This window comes from Cyprinus carpio, chromosome A13 (assembly GCF_018340385.1).
Source record: "Cyprinus carpio isolate SPL01 chromosome A13, ASM1834038v1, whole genome shotgun sequence".
Taxonomy (NCBI): Eukaryota; Metazoa; Chordata; class Actinopteri; order Cypriniformes; family Cyprinidae; genus Cyprinus; species Cyprinus carpio.
Genome location: NC_056584.1, coordinates 3,704,196 through 3,720,884, shown reverse-complemented (window position 1 = coordinate 3,720,884; position 16,689 = coordinate 3,704,196). Strand labels below are relative to the sequence as shown.

The 16,689-nt window shown below is 37.6% G+C and overlaps 1 protein-coding gene across 2 annotated transcripts in view; it reads left to right on the top strand.

The window, feature by feature from the left end:
- The window catches only part of LOC109105148 (1-acyl-sn-glycerol-3-phosphate acyltransferase epsilon-like), a 51,663-nt gene extending 35,533 nt beyond the window's left edge, over positions 1-16,130 (top strand). For both annotated transcript variants that reach the window (XM_042768414.1, XM_042768415.1), the window contains 4 exons: positions 2,326-2,416; positions 8,861-9,022; positions 11,265-11,388; positions 15,010-16,130. In XM_042768414.1, coding sequence (XP_042624348.1) covers positions 2,326-2,416; positions 8,861-9,022; positions 11,265-11,388; positions 15,010-15,235 — 603 coding nt within the window. In that variant the 3' untranslated portion in view covers positions 15,236-16,130. The remainder of the gene's footprint in view (positions 1-2,325; positions 2,417-8,860; positions 9,023-11,264; positions 11,389-15,009) is intronic.
- The last annotated feature ends 559 nt before the right edge of the window (positions 16,131-16,689 follow it).

Here is a 16,689-nt window from a genome sequence, read left to right as displayed (position 1 = left end):
ATGAGGCCATATCTCCGTAACGGTTTAGCATATTGAAACCAAACTTGGTGTATGTTGTAACAAGCATAGCCTGAGGCTACCTGCACTGTTTTTTGGTGCAGTGCCCCCTAGTGGTCAGGAGATATGAAAAAATGCATATTTTTGCACAGAACTTCTGAATGGTTTGGCCAAAAAATCATCACAAAACTGGTCTCTTCAGATTTGGTGCATCATGTTGAATCAAATGATACCCAGTTTTCCCATGTCAGCCATTTTGGGCGTCGGCCATTTTGAATTATTAACTAAGTTGCTGTATTTCACAAACCCATTAGCGTATCGTTACGACACTAATTACAAAAATGTTCGACACCGTGCCCTGATGGTACTCAAAAACTTTGGGCACAGCGCCACCTTGTGGTCAAAAGTTATAATGAAATTTAACATATATGCTAATAACATTTGAATACATTGGACTATTGGAATGAAACTGGTCTCCCTAAATTCTTTGGTTCATGTGAAGACCATCGTTACCAATTACGACAAAATTGGCCAAACTTCCTGTCCGCCATTTTGATTCATGTTGAAAACCTAATTTGTCAAACTCCTCCTAGACCGTTAGTCCAATTTTCACCAAATGTGACTCAGATCATCTTCAGATGATGCTGGCAAAAAGTTATGGATTTCGTGTCGATATACGAAACAGTTGTTGTTTAGCGCACCAATGAATTTGTTGGAAGGATGCCAAAATGTATCTGAGGTTGTATCTCGGCACAGATTTGACATATTTACACCAAACTTTGCATGTGCCATTGTCACCACAAATTGATCACGCCACATCAATTTGGTAACAGCGCCACCTATTGGTCTGGAGTAATAAACATTCATTAATTCTTAATTATTAGCATTTTTGAAAATTTCATAACTTTTGATTTCATTGACCTATTGTAATTAAACTGATCTCAAAATATTCCTTGGGTCATGCCGACAACATACATATCAATTATGTCATAATAAGCCGAACTTTCTGTCGGCCATTTTGATTTATGTTGAAAACCTACTTTTTTGCACTCCTCATCAACCGTTGGTCCAATTATGAACAAAGTCGAGTACAATCATCTTCAGACTGTGCTGACAAAAACTTGTGGATTTCGTGTCGATAGACGCAACTGTTTTCGTACAGCGCCGCTATAAACTTTAAGCACTGCGTCAAAATGACTCCAAGGCTATATCTCTTCAAAGCTTTGACATACTGACACCAAATTTTGTATGTGCAATAGTCACCTCACACTGACCATTCCACACTAGTTTGGTAACAGTGCCACCTACTGGTCAACCGTGATAAGCCAATAAATCTTATTACGAGTTGTTGTCTTTATTGTTTTCGAGCCATTTTGCCTAAAATAATCTTAAAACGGTTTTAATTACTCATTCCAGCCGTTCGTCTGAAGCTTGCTCCTGTAGTGCTTGGCCCCATAATTGCTGCTTGCAGCTATATTTATTATTATTATTATTAGCATTAATAATTAACTAATTTGTTTGTTTGTTCATTTATTTTCAAAGTGTTAAATAGTTCCAGTAGTTTTTGCTAAAGTACCCAGAACTGTGATATTTTACTGTTACATAGATAGATATTTTATTGTAACAGTATCAAATTCTGAATTCATTATTGTGAATTTGAACCTGTAATTGTTACACACTAAATAATTTGTTTTTCACCATGAAATATGATCTGAAAAATCTACAGAGAAGTCTGGAAGTTTGAGTCTGGAAATGTATGTAATTTTGAAATGGAAAATGTGTTGAAACCCTGTAGTGCAGGACCCTATTCTTTTCCTTAAGATTATTAGTGCCCAAACACTGAAAGTAAAGATAATGAATAGTTATTACCATTGTATGTCATTACCATTGTTATATTATCATTACCATTGTCAGTAGTTGCATTACCACAGTGGGTGTTACATGCAGTACCAGAATGAATCCACGTAGTTGCAGGGAAAAATATTTGATAAATATAAATTAACTGTCGGATATTTATTGTTGTTGTTATTATTATTTATTTATTTTTCCCCAGACATGAAACTTTTTCATGGCTATCCAGCTGCGTCATTAATGTTCCTATCATACTGTGGGTTGGAGCCAAGCCCTTTCTCTTTCATAAGCAAGGGGAATAATGGAATTCTCTGTTGCTTCCCATATTTGATATTCCCAAGTTTTGTATTTTTACTCCATGACAGAACTGAGAAACTTAAAATCTACCACTGTCCCAGGACTGTGATAGACCTATAATTTAGTAATATTAGTAATTGCTGCAGTTTTACGACTATTAACTGTTTGTTTTCTGTACAGATGTATCTTGTCATCTTTCCAGAGGGAACCCGCTACAACCCTGAGCTCCAGAAAATTATCAATGACAGTCAGGATTTTGCTGCTAAAGAAGGTATTGTTTCCTCTCTATAAAGACACCATTCAGATCTGAACTTTTGTATTAAAGTCACAATGAATCAGAAGTAGCAACAGCTGTTTTCCATATTGTGAGTGTAACAGGTTATTGGAAAAAAATAGGGCAGAGAGTTTTCTATTGGAAGATTTTACGCATCATGTTTTTTGTTGTTTTGGATGTGGGCATTAAATTCAAAAGTAAAATCATGCAAGCTTGCAGGGGCAGGGTTTAAGCAGATTGTTGGAGATAGGGCTCCACGATTAATTGTATTTTAATCTCGATAACGATATCCACCTTTCTTGATTAATTAAAAATAATCGTCACGATATTAGCCAGCTCGTTATTTTTCCTGAAACGTGTTTTTAATTTGGCATTTGCGTTATCTTCCATTGCTAACAAGTCTTCACTAGCGGTCTTGTGGTTGCCAGATTTAAAGAGCTTTAAGCCCCAAAACAGAACACTTTCTGCCCGGTGTTTTATTTAATTTGTGCAATCTGGCAACCCTGTGCGCGCTCACTGATGGCGGAACAAGTGCTGATGATGATATGAAAACATACGAGCTTAGCGTAGTCTCCACAACGATATTCTGCTTACATGAAAGTGTCATATAGACCAGGGGTTTTCCTGTCAAGGGGGGCTCGAGCATCAGTTAATTCAGATACATTCCCTTGAGGATTTATGAATATGAGTTATCAAATCTTTAGCCATCCACTAGGGGGCAATCTGACTCCCACTGCTTGTAGACAGTTAGAGCAGAGTCGGCTGGAGTATCAGCAGAGAATGTCTAATATGGCGAGAAGTTTCACTCTCACTACACTTCCGGCTTCTGAACTGGTTGCAGTTCCACTCTGATTCCATATGAAGGTGCTCACAGGACGAGTGCAGAATGAATGGAGGTCAATGGCGGTATACCCCTCAAAATCCACTTTTCTCAGGATATAATTTTTTGTCTAGTAATTTGAATGTTGTATTCGAAAGGAGATGCAAATAAATTACACATTGCTGGGTGTTAGATTTTTTAGAGTCACTTATTTGCTTTAAAAAGTCTTTTAAAATGTCAATGACGTCATACGTCATACGTTCATTTAGCAGAATGCTAGCGTGTTATGGGCAACAACAACTCAACCTGTAAGAAATCGAAAGGACATAAGTACTCGTTCATTCAACTTTCGACCTATAACACATGTTGAACTTGCAAAACCTACGATCAGATCTGAGATTTCTCAACGGCAATCGGGTGAAAGTGACAAATTTAGCCGTCTAGCCCCATAGACACCCATTCATTTTGCACTCATGGCGATCGCCCCCAGTGGAACTCTGGTGGAACTGCAACCAAAATTCGGTACAATAGGACTTAATAGGGAGTGGGAAGGCTCTCCGTAGACGGGCTCTGGTATCAGTCACGCTTATTGACAGTGTAAGATGAATTACGGTTAGCCGTGTCGGCATGTTGTTAACTCAGAAACACGCTCAGCCATCACACTGAATCAGGTAAACTGGTCATATATTTATGTTTCAGTATAATTATGCACGCTATACCAGGGGCGGTTCTAAACCCTTTTTACGTGGGTTTCAGCCCCTCTGTCTGTCACCTTAGCCCCCAAAAACTGTCTTAACAATCAGGCCAGTGCTGCTTCCTCAAGAAGGTTTTTCATTCTCACATGTTTTAAGTCTTGTCAGTTTAAACACTAAAGTAATTTTAAGCCATTTAAGCCCAAGACATCTCAATGCGGTACTCACACGCTGTGATAAAGCGTTTCTATGCGCACCGCGCATGCACACGTGAAGTGCACAAACAAATAGCCGTAGCCTTCTCAGACAGCAGGTGAATACCAATGGTTGTCTTGACAAGTATCTTTGTAAGCACAGTCGGTTGTTTTAAGTGAACTTAAACAGTAAAGAAAATATAAAATTTACATCAGTATAATGGATCCGTGCATTTCTTATTAAAATAATGTTAATCAAAAAGAGCAAAAGAAAAATTGTTCAGTGCTTTAATAGTTTTAATGGATATTTGCATTTATGTTATTGTTAATAAAGTAATTCGGTGTGAATAATGGTGGGGTGTGGGGGGAGTGAAATTAGACAAACTTGTGGGGGGGTGGGCGCATGTCCTAAAAGGTTGAAAACTCCTGATATAGACAATGTGTGTTTTTTCACAAGCCATTTGTACTGTTTGTGTTACCAAATGTGCCATGATCAAACTTTTACTGAGTTTCAATAATGGATCTATTGTGTTTGAGGAATAAATGCACGTTTCCTTCCTGTGACAATACAATGGGGAAAAATGTACATAAATTGAAATTGTTGGAATTTATATTAAGAGTTTCTAAAATTTTTACTAGTTTTCATGTTGAAAATGGCATGGCAATGTTAGTTTTCAGTGTGTATTAACGATCTTTGAGCAAATTTACTGTGCGATCTGAGTGGCTTTTTCTCATTTGTGAACAAATTGTCACTTAGAAAATTTAATGTGAATACATATTACAAAACACTAACCAAAACCATGAGTTTGTATTATCATAGTTGGTTAAATGAAGTCAGTGTACAGTCAGTGGAGGTTGGTTAAAGGAAACATGAAATAATATTGCATTTCCCTACTGGAAAAAAAAAAAAAAAAACTGGTTGACTGCTTTTAGTTGGTCATCCAGCCCGGTCTTTGCTGGTCAAAGCTGGTCAGAAGGCTGGTTTTAGAGGGGTTTTGACCACTTCCTTATCTGGTCAGGCTGGGAGACCAGCTGGAACAACCAGCTAAGTTTAGGCTGGTTTTAGCAGTGTTTTTTTTTTTTTTTTTTTTTTTTTTTTTTCAGCAGGATAGAATAATCGTTATTTATAATCGTGATTATAAATTTAATCAAAATAATTGTGATTATCAGTTTAACCATTATCGTGCAGCCCTAGTTGAAGAAGTCCTGCATATGTCATCAGATAGAAGTCATTTCACTTGAAGATCCGGTTATGACATTTTGATTAAGCATTTACAAGGTCAAAAAAAAAAAAAATGTAAATAATATGCATTTAGAAAATAGTGATTTTTTTTATTTAATGTCAAATAAATAAATAGATAAATCAGCCATTAGTTATTTAACATTGTGTGTTTCTTTATATTATTTATGGTGTTATTTAATGATTGAGTCAGCTGTTATACAGTACAGTATGGTTTGGAGTATAGCGAACGAACCAAACACCTTTTACTCAAAATTCACTTCTATTTGATATTGAAAAGCATAATATTTACACTATTATTTGACATATCTATAGAACATACGAATGCAAACTTTTGTTTTTAATTCAAAATAGGTCAGTTGTGTGATTTGGGGGTTGGAGTGATGGTACTTGTGTGTTTGCTCTGGTTTATATGTTTTTGCAGTGATGAGTATCATATCCAATTACAGGCATGTTGAAAGCAATGACTAATCAGAAGTATTTGCAATCTCAATATCTTGCCTCAAGTTTACTGACTGCGTTCTACACACTCGCAAATCATCTCATTATAACAAAGAAAGTGTGGACACAATACAAAGAGTTCCCTATCAAATTTATCTGTCAAGTTGAGTTTATGATGGTTGGGACATACTCAGTTTTCCTCCAAATACAGAAGCCCGATTTGTTCATGTTTGTGCAGCTGCATAAACCTATGGCATTTCAGCCCACCAAAACAGGTGGGCCGATTGCCTATTGTTATGACCTGTGGATCAAATGGAAGCAACAAAACGAGGGACACACACGATCAGATTTAGGCTCAGAGGAGTAAGGCTTTATTAATAAAAAATTAACTCCATAATAAAGCTAAAACTAAGCAAAAACGTCAATGATATTTCTGTAAACATCAACATCAACAGTGTGATATGCAAGGTACCTGGCTGAATGTGTAATTTGCTGTTGTAGTGTTGTAAAATGCTCAAAACAAATACAACAGAGTGTCCCAAGCCCACGTCCCCATTCTGACTCTGTTACCAATCTCTTTTGAAGGAGCATCTGAACCACAGTGACAGGTGTTCCCAATGGACTGCAGATTGGAGTAAGTTGTAGGCAAAGCCAGCGATCACAAAGATCCACTGTTGATGATTTTATTGAATGCTTCACAGCAGTTCAGATGTCATTGAAGGCCATGTGCCAGAAACTATCCTGATCTGTCAGGAGAGTAGACGGTTATGTCCCACTGAGGCCTTGCGTTTGCCTTCCAATCCCCCATTCAGCTGTGGGTGTTTGAGGCTTTGTTCTCACTGCCAACTCTCACTTTGCACACACCCAAGCAAACTACTACAGTGAGAGCAGACCAATTGGCTAGAATCCTGGTTCTTGCCAGAATGCTCACTGAGATTTCATTGGCTAGCATCATCTTTAAAGATAGGGGCTTTCTTTCCCCCAAAGCTTTCCAGAGAATCCAGAGGCTGATGGCAGTTGTGTCCCCTGTGATACCTTTGGGCCTTCCCCCTTGGAAGGCCCCTCGCCTGTATCAAATAGGAGTCCAATTGGGACTGACCTCCAGAAGGAAGGTTGTTACGAAAGATGCTCCAAACTTGGGTTGGGGAGCTCTGTGTGAGGGCAGCTCGGTGTTCGGCTCCTGGTCCAGGCTGAAGCAATGCCTGAACATCAACTGTCTAAAAATGATGGTGATTTTTCGAGCCCTTAAAACCTTAATGCCTGCCCTGAAAGGGCACCATGTCATCGTCCATTCAGACAATACAACAGTGGTGGCCTTCATTAATTTGCAAGGGTAGCCTCTGTTCATGGTCTCTTTACAAGATGGCAAGATGCCTCCTCCTAGGACTGCAATCTGGGCTCATCGTGGGCGGTGCATGTGCTTAGCAGACTAAACCAGGGAGCATGCTGTCCCGGGGCAGTGTGTCTCCAGGAGAATGGAGATTTTACCCCCAAAACAGTTGATTTGGGAGATCTTCTGAAAGGCAGAGGTAGACCTTCGCTTCAGAAGACAACTCTCATTGCCCAATTTTTTTTTCCAAGGAACAGGACATGCCAGCCCACGAATGGCCCAAAGCCCGCCTGTACATCTTTCCCCTGATTGCTCTGCTCCCTCAGGTCATCAGACGGATGAGGGAGAATGGATGTTCAGTTCTACTTGTGGCTTCACTCTAGCGAAAGCAGTTGTGGTTCCCCAAACAACGCTAGCCTTGCCTCCCTCTGAGGACAAGCAGGGAGCTAAATTTCTTTGCCCAGTCTGGGCCCTCAAGATTTATGGGGAGCACTCTAGTAAACTTTGAAGGCCACCCGAAAATTTTTTTTCGAAAGTTGGTGAAAATTACGTGATGTTTTATATAGTGCGTGCCATTGTAATGATTGTAAAGTCTATCCCTCAAAGCCTAATTTTCAGCACATTAAATTCAATATGGCATATAAACTGACTAAGGGCTATAACAGTTTTTGCACAAGTTATGCTGTAAAGTAGGGCTGCAACAAACTATTATTTTGATAATTGGTTAATCTTTCAATTATTAGAAAGATTAATCGACTAATCGTTGATTATTTCACTGATTATTCAGTAGGCTTTGATTATTCAGCTTTTGCAATTTAAAATAGTTATACAAATTCTATAAATTTTTTATATACACAGAGCTGCGTTATTGCAGAAAATCAAGTTGTAACTGAAAACGACACTGTTTTTTCACATTTAATAATGTAAAGCTAACATGACTTTACCAGAATGCCGATTGCAAAGCTGGTGCAAACATATCCACATCGCTATCATCAGATTGCTTTCTTAACTGCTGTTTTCCCACAGCATCATGATTATTGTGTGTTTGTTTTGTTATTGAGAGGGAAGCACACTGCACATATTTACACATTCATCTAAACACCGCTTTCAGCAGTTCAGGCTGCATTGGGATGTTCGCTTCCCCCTAACCGAAGAACGAAAAAGAACTTTGCAGTGAGCCCTTGCTCATAACAGCATTTTTAATTGTAGTTTTATAAAACCTTACCAAACTCTACTGGTTCAGCTTCGTTTGCACTTATTTCATGTCTCCTTCTGTTGGATTGTAGCCAAGAGCATGGATTACACTAGTCAAACCACATTACTGCAGGACCTTACATTAGACCTAATGTAAGGTTCTGCAATAGTGTGGTTTGACTAGTGTATTCCACGCTCTTGATATGAGATCAAATGATTATTCGTCAACAAAAAAATAAAAAAATAACTGTAGGCATTGTCGATAATGTTGACTAATTGTTTCAACCTTGCTGTAAAGGTACCATTCTTTGCTCACTTTTAGGCCTACAGTAAGCAGAGACTATTAGTGCTTAAGTACGAAGAGTTTCCCAAAGGCATCGTAAAAATATATAGAATTTTGTAAAAAATGTATAATTTATTTTTCAATCACTAATAGATGGCTAACATTTCTGAATGTTTTCTCAATGTACTACATTGCAATTTCTCAAACTAATTTACTTGTAATAATCATGTTGTCTTGCCTATTGCAGGACTTGCTGTGCTGAAGCACGTTTTAACACCAAGAATGAAAGCATCACATGTTGCCATTGAGACTATGAAGGAACACCTGGATGCTGTCTATGACATAACCGTTGCATATGAGGGAACACTCACAGCAGACGGCCAGAGACATCCAGCTCCTACAATGCCAGGTATGTTGTTATTGCCATACATTGTTTGCAAGCAGCATGTTTACTTTCTTTAAATGAAACGGGAAAGAAGGCAAACACACAGTGTTAAACCACTGATTTAGGACTGTAAAAATATAGATATGTGAATTTCCTGTTACTTCCTGTAAACAGTGATTGTTACAATGTGTTTTTTTTTTCCATTGGGTCCCAAAATCACTAAAGCAGTAAGAGGTTTCATGTAGAAAACATTACATAAAAACATAAAGAGTAGCAACATTTAGGTAGCTGTTAGGATATTGTCACACCTTTCTTTATAAAAAACTAAACAAAACAAAACTGGTAAGCAATGATTCTGTCACCATATTAAAAGTTTCAGTCATGCGTCACATTTCCCAGTCCAAGTGCTCCGTCAGAAGCAAACAAAAAATGATGCTTATATACATTACACTCACGGTGTGCTGTAGTACTACTTAAAAATCGTGATCCTGACATTGATCCTGATCCTGAGTGATTCATCTTTTATGAATCATTAAAATATTGGTATCTGGGACACTGTTAGCATGGAGATGGTAGTGTTCACCTAACATTTTTAAAGCTTTGCTTACAGGTATGCTATAAATGGATGGTAATCATAAATTGCTCTTGAAACGTTGTAGAGATTAAATGCAGAAAGAGTATTCATTACGTAATGACTGGCTAGCGGATATTAGTAAAAACTTCTGATATTGTTCATAATCCTTTAAAAAAAAAAAAGAGAGAGAGAATTAATGTTAATAATTTTTTAGTTAACACCCAGTTTCATCCAGTGATGCATGTGGTAAAATCTGAAAATATCTTAAATATAGAAAACAACTTTTTACAGTTTATAGAGTATCCTACAAGACTGACCAACTGACTCAGTGAGGGGGGAAAAAAAGTCCAGTCTTGCTTTCGAGTTCGAGTCTAGGGCCGGCAATACCACAACTGAGGTGCCCTTGAGCAAGGCACCGATCCCCCAACTGCTCCCCGGGCGCCCCAGCATAAATGGCTGTCCACTGCTCCGGGTGTGTGTTCATGGTGTGTGTGTGTGTTCACTGCTGTGTGTGTGCACTTGGATGGGTTAAACGCAGAGCACGAATTCTTGGCTGTATGTTGCTTTCACTTTCACTGTCAATTTTATTTTTGGTCACACATTTTTGTTTTCCTTGTTTATTACATATAGAGCTTTTCCACTGCGTGGTACGGCTCAGCTCGGCACGGCTTAGTACGGCACGGCTTGGCTCAGTTTGCATTTCCACTGCAGTTTAGTGCCGCTTTAGAGTGGGCAGATTATTCACATGCCATTATTGTTGCGCTGCCTCTACTGCCACGACTCCTGGAAAAACTTTTTCATTCCGCATCGCCCCATCAAGCTCAAGCTGGATCCGTTGCTCGGCTATCAACGAGAGGAACGTCTGTACTTCCTCAACAGACAACGAAACAGTCAATTTTTGGTTGTTAAAAAAGGTGCGCTCGTTCAAAACAGTTGTGTTTTATCTTTCGCTGTGCTGATTTAAATCTAGCTGTTCTGTTGTGTTTGTGTCGTAAGTTCAGTGATGCAGGTAGTGCTGATTCTCTCCGGCCAATCAGTGATCAGCAGAGTTTACACTTCACGTTTTGGTAATGTACAGTTCGCTTGGAACCTCAACCGAGGTGGTGCTAAAAAAAAGTACCAGGTACTGTACCCAGTGGAAAACCCCCCAAAAGTGAACCGTACCATGCAGTGAAAAAGAGCCAATAGTGGCCCACCACAGTCTAATTTGTCTAATATATTTATATTAGTCATATTAATAGTCATATAAATTGTTATATGACTTAATGCACTTATCAAATCATGAAAGGCTGTGATTTCATTAAATAACTGTAGTCTGTTCATTTACATTCAAGCAACTCATGATTAGGTGTTTCTGTCTTAGAGTGACTCGATTCACAATAAATGTAGCAAACAGATACATTTATTTGGAACACAATGTGCATTTGGAACACAGTGTGTGCCAGACATTTCACATTTGCATATTTTATAACATTTTTGTAGACAGACAGCATGTTACTAGATTTTCTGTCAAAAATGAAACCTTGGAAGTGAACAAATTTTACTATGTTAAAGTGAAATAATTTAATTATTAATCATTTTTATTTTCACTTTCATAAACAGTTTTTAATTGTTGTGTTCGGTTTTCTGTTTGATTGTTTTCTATCTGATGGTTGTCTGAAATGCCTTTAATTTGTATTCTCTGTTTGATAGAGTTCCTGTGCCAGGAATGCCCCAGGGTGCACATCCACTTCAGCCGCTTGAACATGAGGGAGATTCCTGCAGAGCCAGTGTTCTTCCGCAGATGGCTGCATGAAAGATTTGAAATCAAGGACAAGTGAGTATCCGAACTACATATACTACATACAATAACATATACATACTGTAACTACTTATGATTACACTTTATTTTTTGGCGTCCTTGTTACAGTGTAATTACACATTTAAGTACTTGGTAACTTGGTTACTTTACATTAACTTTTTTGCTCACTAGCCAATGTGGCTAGTGGTTTTCCAAAGTTACTAGCTACACAGCATTTTTACTAGCCACAATTTTGTTGTTGTGAATATACTCTCATATCATATGCCAGCCATTCTCGACCTGACTTCCACTTTTCGTTGAAAAGTCTTTTGTTTTTTCTTTGTCTCTTCATCGTCAGGTTTTCTCTTGTGTGTGGTCTGCTCACCGGGTTTTGTTACACCTTTTATGTGTCGCCACATAGCTCCACTAGCGTCTAACGATGTTACTCCAGCAGGGCAGCTAGCTGTCTCTTCGTTTCTGTCAATAGTGCGCAAGGCAACACTGTGTGCATTAGTGATGCGCGGGTCGTCTCGGGTTACCTGCGGGTCGGGTTGGGGCGGGTCATTAAAAACAAAACAAAAAAAAATCCATATGTGTTGTAGTGTTGGGCGATATGGTCATTTTTCAAATCAGATCAGATCGACGATACACGATATTATCGTGCATGGGTGGAGCAAGAGAGAGACTCTTTGTTCTTCTCATAGCATAACTATTTGTTGTTTTAAACTGCGCAGATGCCCGAGAGGGAGCCTATGGAATCACCAATAATCTAAAATATATACTTTCAAACATACTGATAAACTACCATTAAATATAAAAATACTGTATTTAAAACAGCTAGTTCATATATAGTTGGACGCAATTGTCATATCACTCGTCCTGTGACAAATTTGCCCATCTGCGCTCGGAAGTTATCAGTCAAAATGTTCTGCAAAATCAGTCAACGGTGAAAATCAATAGTAGATTTCATTTGAAGTCCAACAGTTTGACACTAATATTGGACATAAACAAACACGTTAAATATAAAGTAGGCTATTCAAAACAGGTAAGTTCATATATTTGGAGTAAAGTTGAATTAAACTGATGCATCAGTTATACAGCGGTCTGGCCCGTGCGCCCCATGACGAGCCCGACACGCCGCCACAGAAACAAGGAGGAGATGCATTCTAACATAACTGTGCCATAAACTCAGTTAGTGAGGGCTCGTTTAAAATATTGCACATATATAGGCCCTTCAGATTACTTGTTAAAGGGCAATGAAACACCTTATATCTGCAGATGATATATGTCTGTTTGTGGATAGAGACTTCACCGGCTACATGCGCTAATCCTCATTTGCGTGCGCTTGCGCGCGTGTGTGTGAAATGCGGTGCTGAAGTGAAATAGCTGGGCAGTTTGATAGCTGAATTATAAAAGGCCGCCTCATAACCTGCGTGTCGGGTTGGGGCAGGTAAGGAAATTTTACTTTATTTGCGGGGCGGGCCAAATAATTTCATAAAAGCGGGACCCACGGGTTGGAAAAAACCTGACCCGCGCATCACTCGTGTGCATGTAATACTCATGGGAGTTGTAGTTTCAGATGCCTTTTAAAAACACTTCAATTATTCAACCCGCCAAAGTGGCTAGTTGGAGTCACTGTGTTACCCGCCACGAGCAAAATCCACCCGCATTTGGCGGGTTGGCGGGTGTTAGTGTCAAGCCCTGCTTGGTAATATTAAAGGGTTCATATGATGTTGCTAAAAAAGAACATTATTTTGTTTATTTGGTGTAATGAAATGTGTTTATGCGGTTTAAGGTTCAAAAAACATTATTTTCCACATATTGTACATTATTGTTTCTCATCTTATGCCCTGCCTTTCTGAAACACGTCAATTTTACAAAGCTCATCGTTCTGAAAAGCGAGGTGTGCTCTGATTGGCCAGCTATCCAATGCATTGTGATTGACAGGATGCCTCAAGCGTGTGACGAAAATGTTACGCCCCTTACCATATTGTTGTGCCGACGACGAGACAAAAACAGTACAGTTTTTTACAATTGCTATGACCATTTTTTCAATACTTTCAACAATTTTCCTAAACTCTTAACACAGTTAGCACAACATCAGTCTGTGTAGGCTATACAATTAACACATTTCTTGTTGCTTTGACACAAAATGCATGCAGTTAACACAAATTTAAAGTGCTTGAACTTCTTTTACACACAAGCTATAATTACACACAAATAATTCTGTCTCTGTCATCTTTTTCATAAAACGTACATTCTATAAAGCTACTCCAGGATGGGTCATCCTTTTTTTCTTTTTTTTTTGTATTGAATTTCTGCAGCAAAAGAAACTAAATGCATGCATTTACCAAAAAAATGTAAAAAAAAAAAAAATGTAGATAGGCTTAAAAAAACTGCAGAACACATTCTATGATCACTACAATATACTATTGTATAAGGGAAGATCTGACGCACAAATTAATGCAATTTCTGTAATTCCATCTTATGTTAGTGTTTTTATGACATTGTGCTATGACTGACTTAATGTTCCTTTTGGAAGAGAACGTGTTAGTGTTTTGGAATAATTATTTGATTTTGAGATATGTTTGCAGTGTTTTGGAAGGTGTATTGTGTTAGTGTATTATTGTATTTTGAAAATTAGTGTTGGAGTTTAGTTTACAATGTGTGATTTTGAGCATGAAAAATAACTGTTTTGCCAATTGTGTGTTGTAGGTGTGTTGGTGCATTAAGAGTTTTGGAAAATTATGAGAATTTAAAAAATTGTCATAGCAATTGTTAAAAAAAAACTTTAAAACCCATTATAAACGAGGTCTCCACAACAAGGCAGCAGCAGCGAGAATCAAAGTTACACCTTCTTTCTTTGCGTGAACATTTGGGCGGTGATATGCAAATCTTCCCACACAGTTACATAGACATGTGGGGGCGTTTAACCAAGGCATTTTAGGAGGGCATGGACAAATCTTAACTTTTATACAGAATATCTCTTTGGGTTTGAGACTTTAGTCTTTGCAACTTTAGGGATCCTATCTATTCACTAACAGCTTGTAACAGTCCAAAGAGAAAGGAATATTTGAAATCACATCATATGACCCCATTAAGTTACTACCTGTACTTACTATATGGTTAGGATGAGGGTTTAGTTTAGGGTTAGTTGCATGTAAGGCTTAATTGCATAATTTATTGTTATTACTATAGTAAGTTCATGTAAAGTGTAACAAGGACACTGTAAAAAAAAAAATATATGTACCCTACATCCATTTATTTTGGATATGGTATGTTTACAAATTCAGTGATCACATCAGGGTTCCCATAATCATGAAAAACTTGGAAAAGTCCTAGAAGTTCATTGGTCAAAAAAAAGTGTTTTGATACTGTTTCCAAGAGTTACAGCTAAATATACTTTAAAGTGGTTAAACTAGAGTCAAGCCACATAAACATTTAAGGAGAGTGTTGAGTTATTTCCTCAGTTTGCTGAACAGAAAAAAAAATTGTGTACAGAACATTGTGACAAGAATAGTGGTGCTGCCATTCTTCATGCTAAATCGCTGTTGATTAACAAATTATTGTGTACTGGAAATTCTGGATTATTTTAAAATGGTGGTTTAGTTGCAAGTTTAAAACATGTTTTCAAAATCTGTTATTCTTTCTTTTAAGGCTTCTGACTACTTTCTATGATCCTGAAGATCCTGAGAAAAAGGGCAGGTTCCCTGGAGAAAGCCAAACATCAAATCTTAGTCTTACAAAGACATTGCCTTCTCTGCTGATTTTGGGTGGCCTCACTTTGCCAATGCTGTTTACAGAGTCAGGTAGAAAACTCTATCTCAATACCTGGCTCTATGGGACTCTGATTGGATGGGTGTGGGTAAGTGTAAGTCCATAAACTAGCCATACTGAGTGGGAAAAAAACATTCTGACCACTCATATCAACAAAGAGACACTTTGGTTTCATCCTTGGATTCTTCATTTCTCACCATAGTTTATTTTTGGCTCATAGTATACTACTAACCAAGAGGATTATTTACTATTTTTCATTTGTTTTAATTTATACTCAACTGGCAGAAGAGGCTGAAACGCTGTGTCTGCACTGCAAACAAGTATGAGACGCAAAAAAACTAAAATGTTCCAGTTGTCAGCATCCAGTTGTACGCTTGCAGCACTGTAGACAGATGTGAAGATTTATAATAGGAATGTTTCAGTTTTGTTGCATGTCATCATTCACTTGCGATGTAGACCCAATGTGAGGGTTTCCATATGATCTGAGCTCAATTGTAATCTGAAATGCACAAATGGATAACAATATGGAACACAGAGACAATGTTTGGTATTAAGGTTGTCTATATCCATAGCAGTCTTGAAACATTTGTCATTTAACCATATCATTGGCCATGTGTTTAAATTTCCGGTATGCAAGTTTTTTTTGTGTGTGTGGTTCTGAATATTCTAAAATCAGTTGTGTTTACGGGGTCTGTATTTCATCATCCTGATGTTTTTTTTTTTTTGGGGGGGGGGGGGGATATTTGGAGTATTTTATTATTTTATGCTGATTTCCATTATGTAATGCAGGTGTTTTTTTTTTTTTTATTGTTATGCACTGGGTTTTGATTGTATGGGTTTTGACTTGTATTTTTTACATTTTTATTTGATTTGATGCCAAGATCTAAAAAGCCTGTCAGATATGGGCTTTTTATTGTCAGCTTTTGCACTGTTGCTAAATATTTCACAGATAGTTGCCAAACTTGCTGGTTGCAGGAGTATTAAAGATTGTTCAGTCAATATTTATTTTGTTATTCCAAACTTATATGACTTTATTTCTTTGACACATCCCATTTTCAATGTGTTTTTACGGCTTAATCTAGAGCAATAATTTGGTCAACATAAAAATCTGAGACATTTGTCATTAGAGTCTTAGTTGTTTTTAAATGTACAAATGACCTCAACTTGCTCATGTCATAAAACTATATGTATATAAATATTGTGGGGTTTTTTAGTAGTGTATATATATTTATTATTTAATTTAAGTGGAATACAATTAATTCATTCTATTATTTGACATTAACCAAAAAACTATTTCATTAAGTGCTACTGGAGATGTTTAGAGCTTTGGAAAATTATAGTCATTGCCAGAGCTTCAACAGGACTCCCTCTACTGAAGCTTCTGGGTCACTTTAGATAGAAAGGTCAGTGTAAGCTCCCACATTAAAAAGATTTGTTGACACAGTTGATTGCACTAACATATAATTTATAATGTGATTGTCATTGAAGTCCATAAAAAGTCTAAAAATATTCTGATGGGAAATATATTTAAAACATTTGGAGAGTATGGAAATTTGAAAA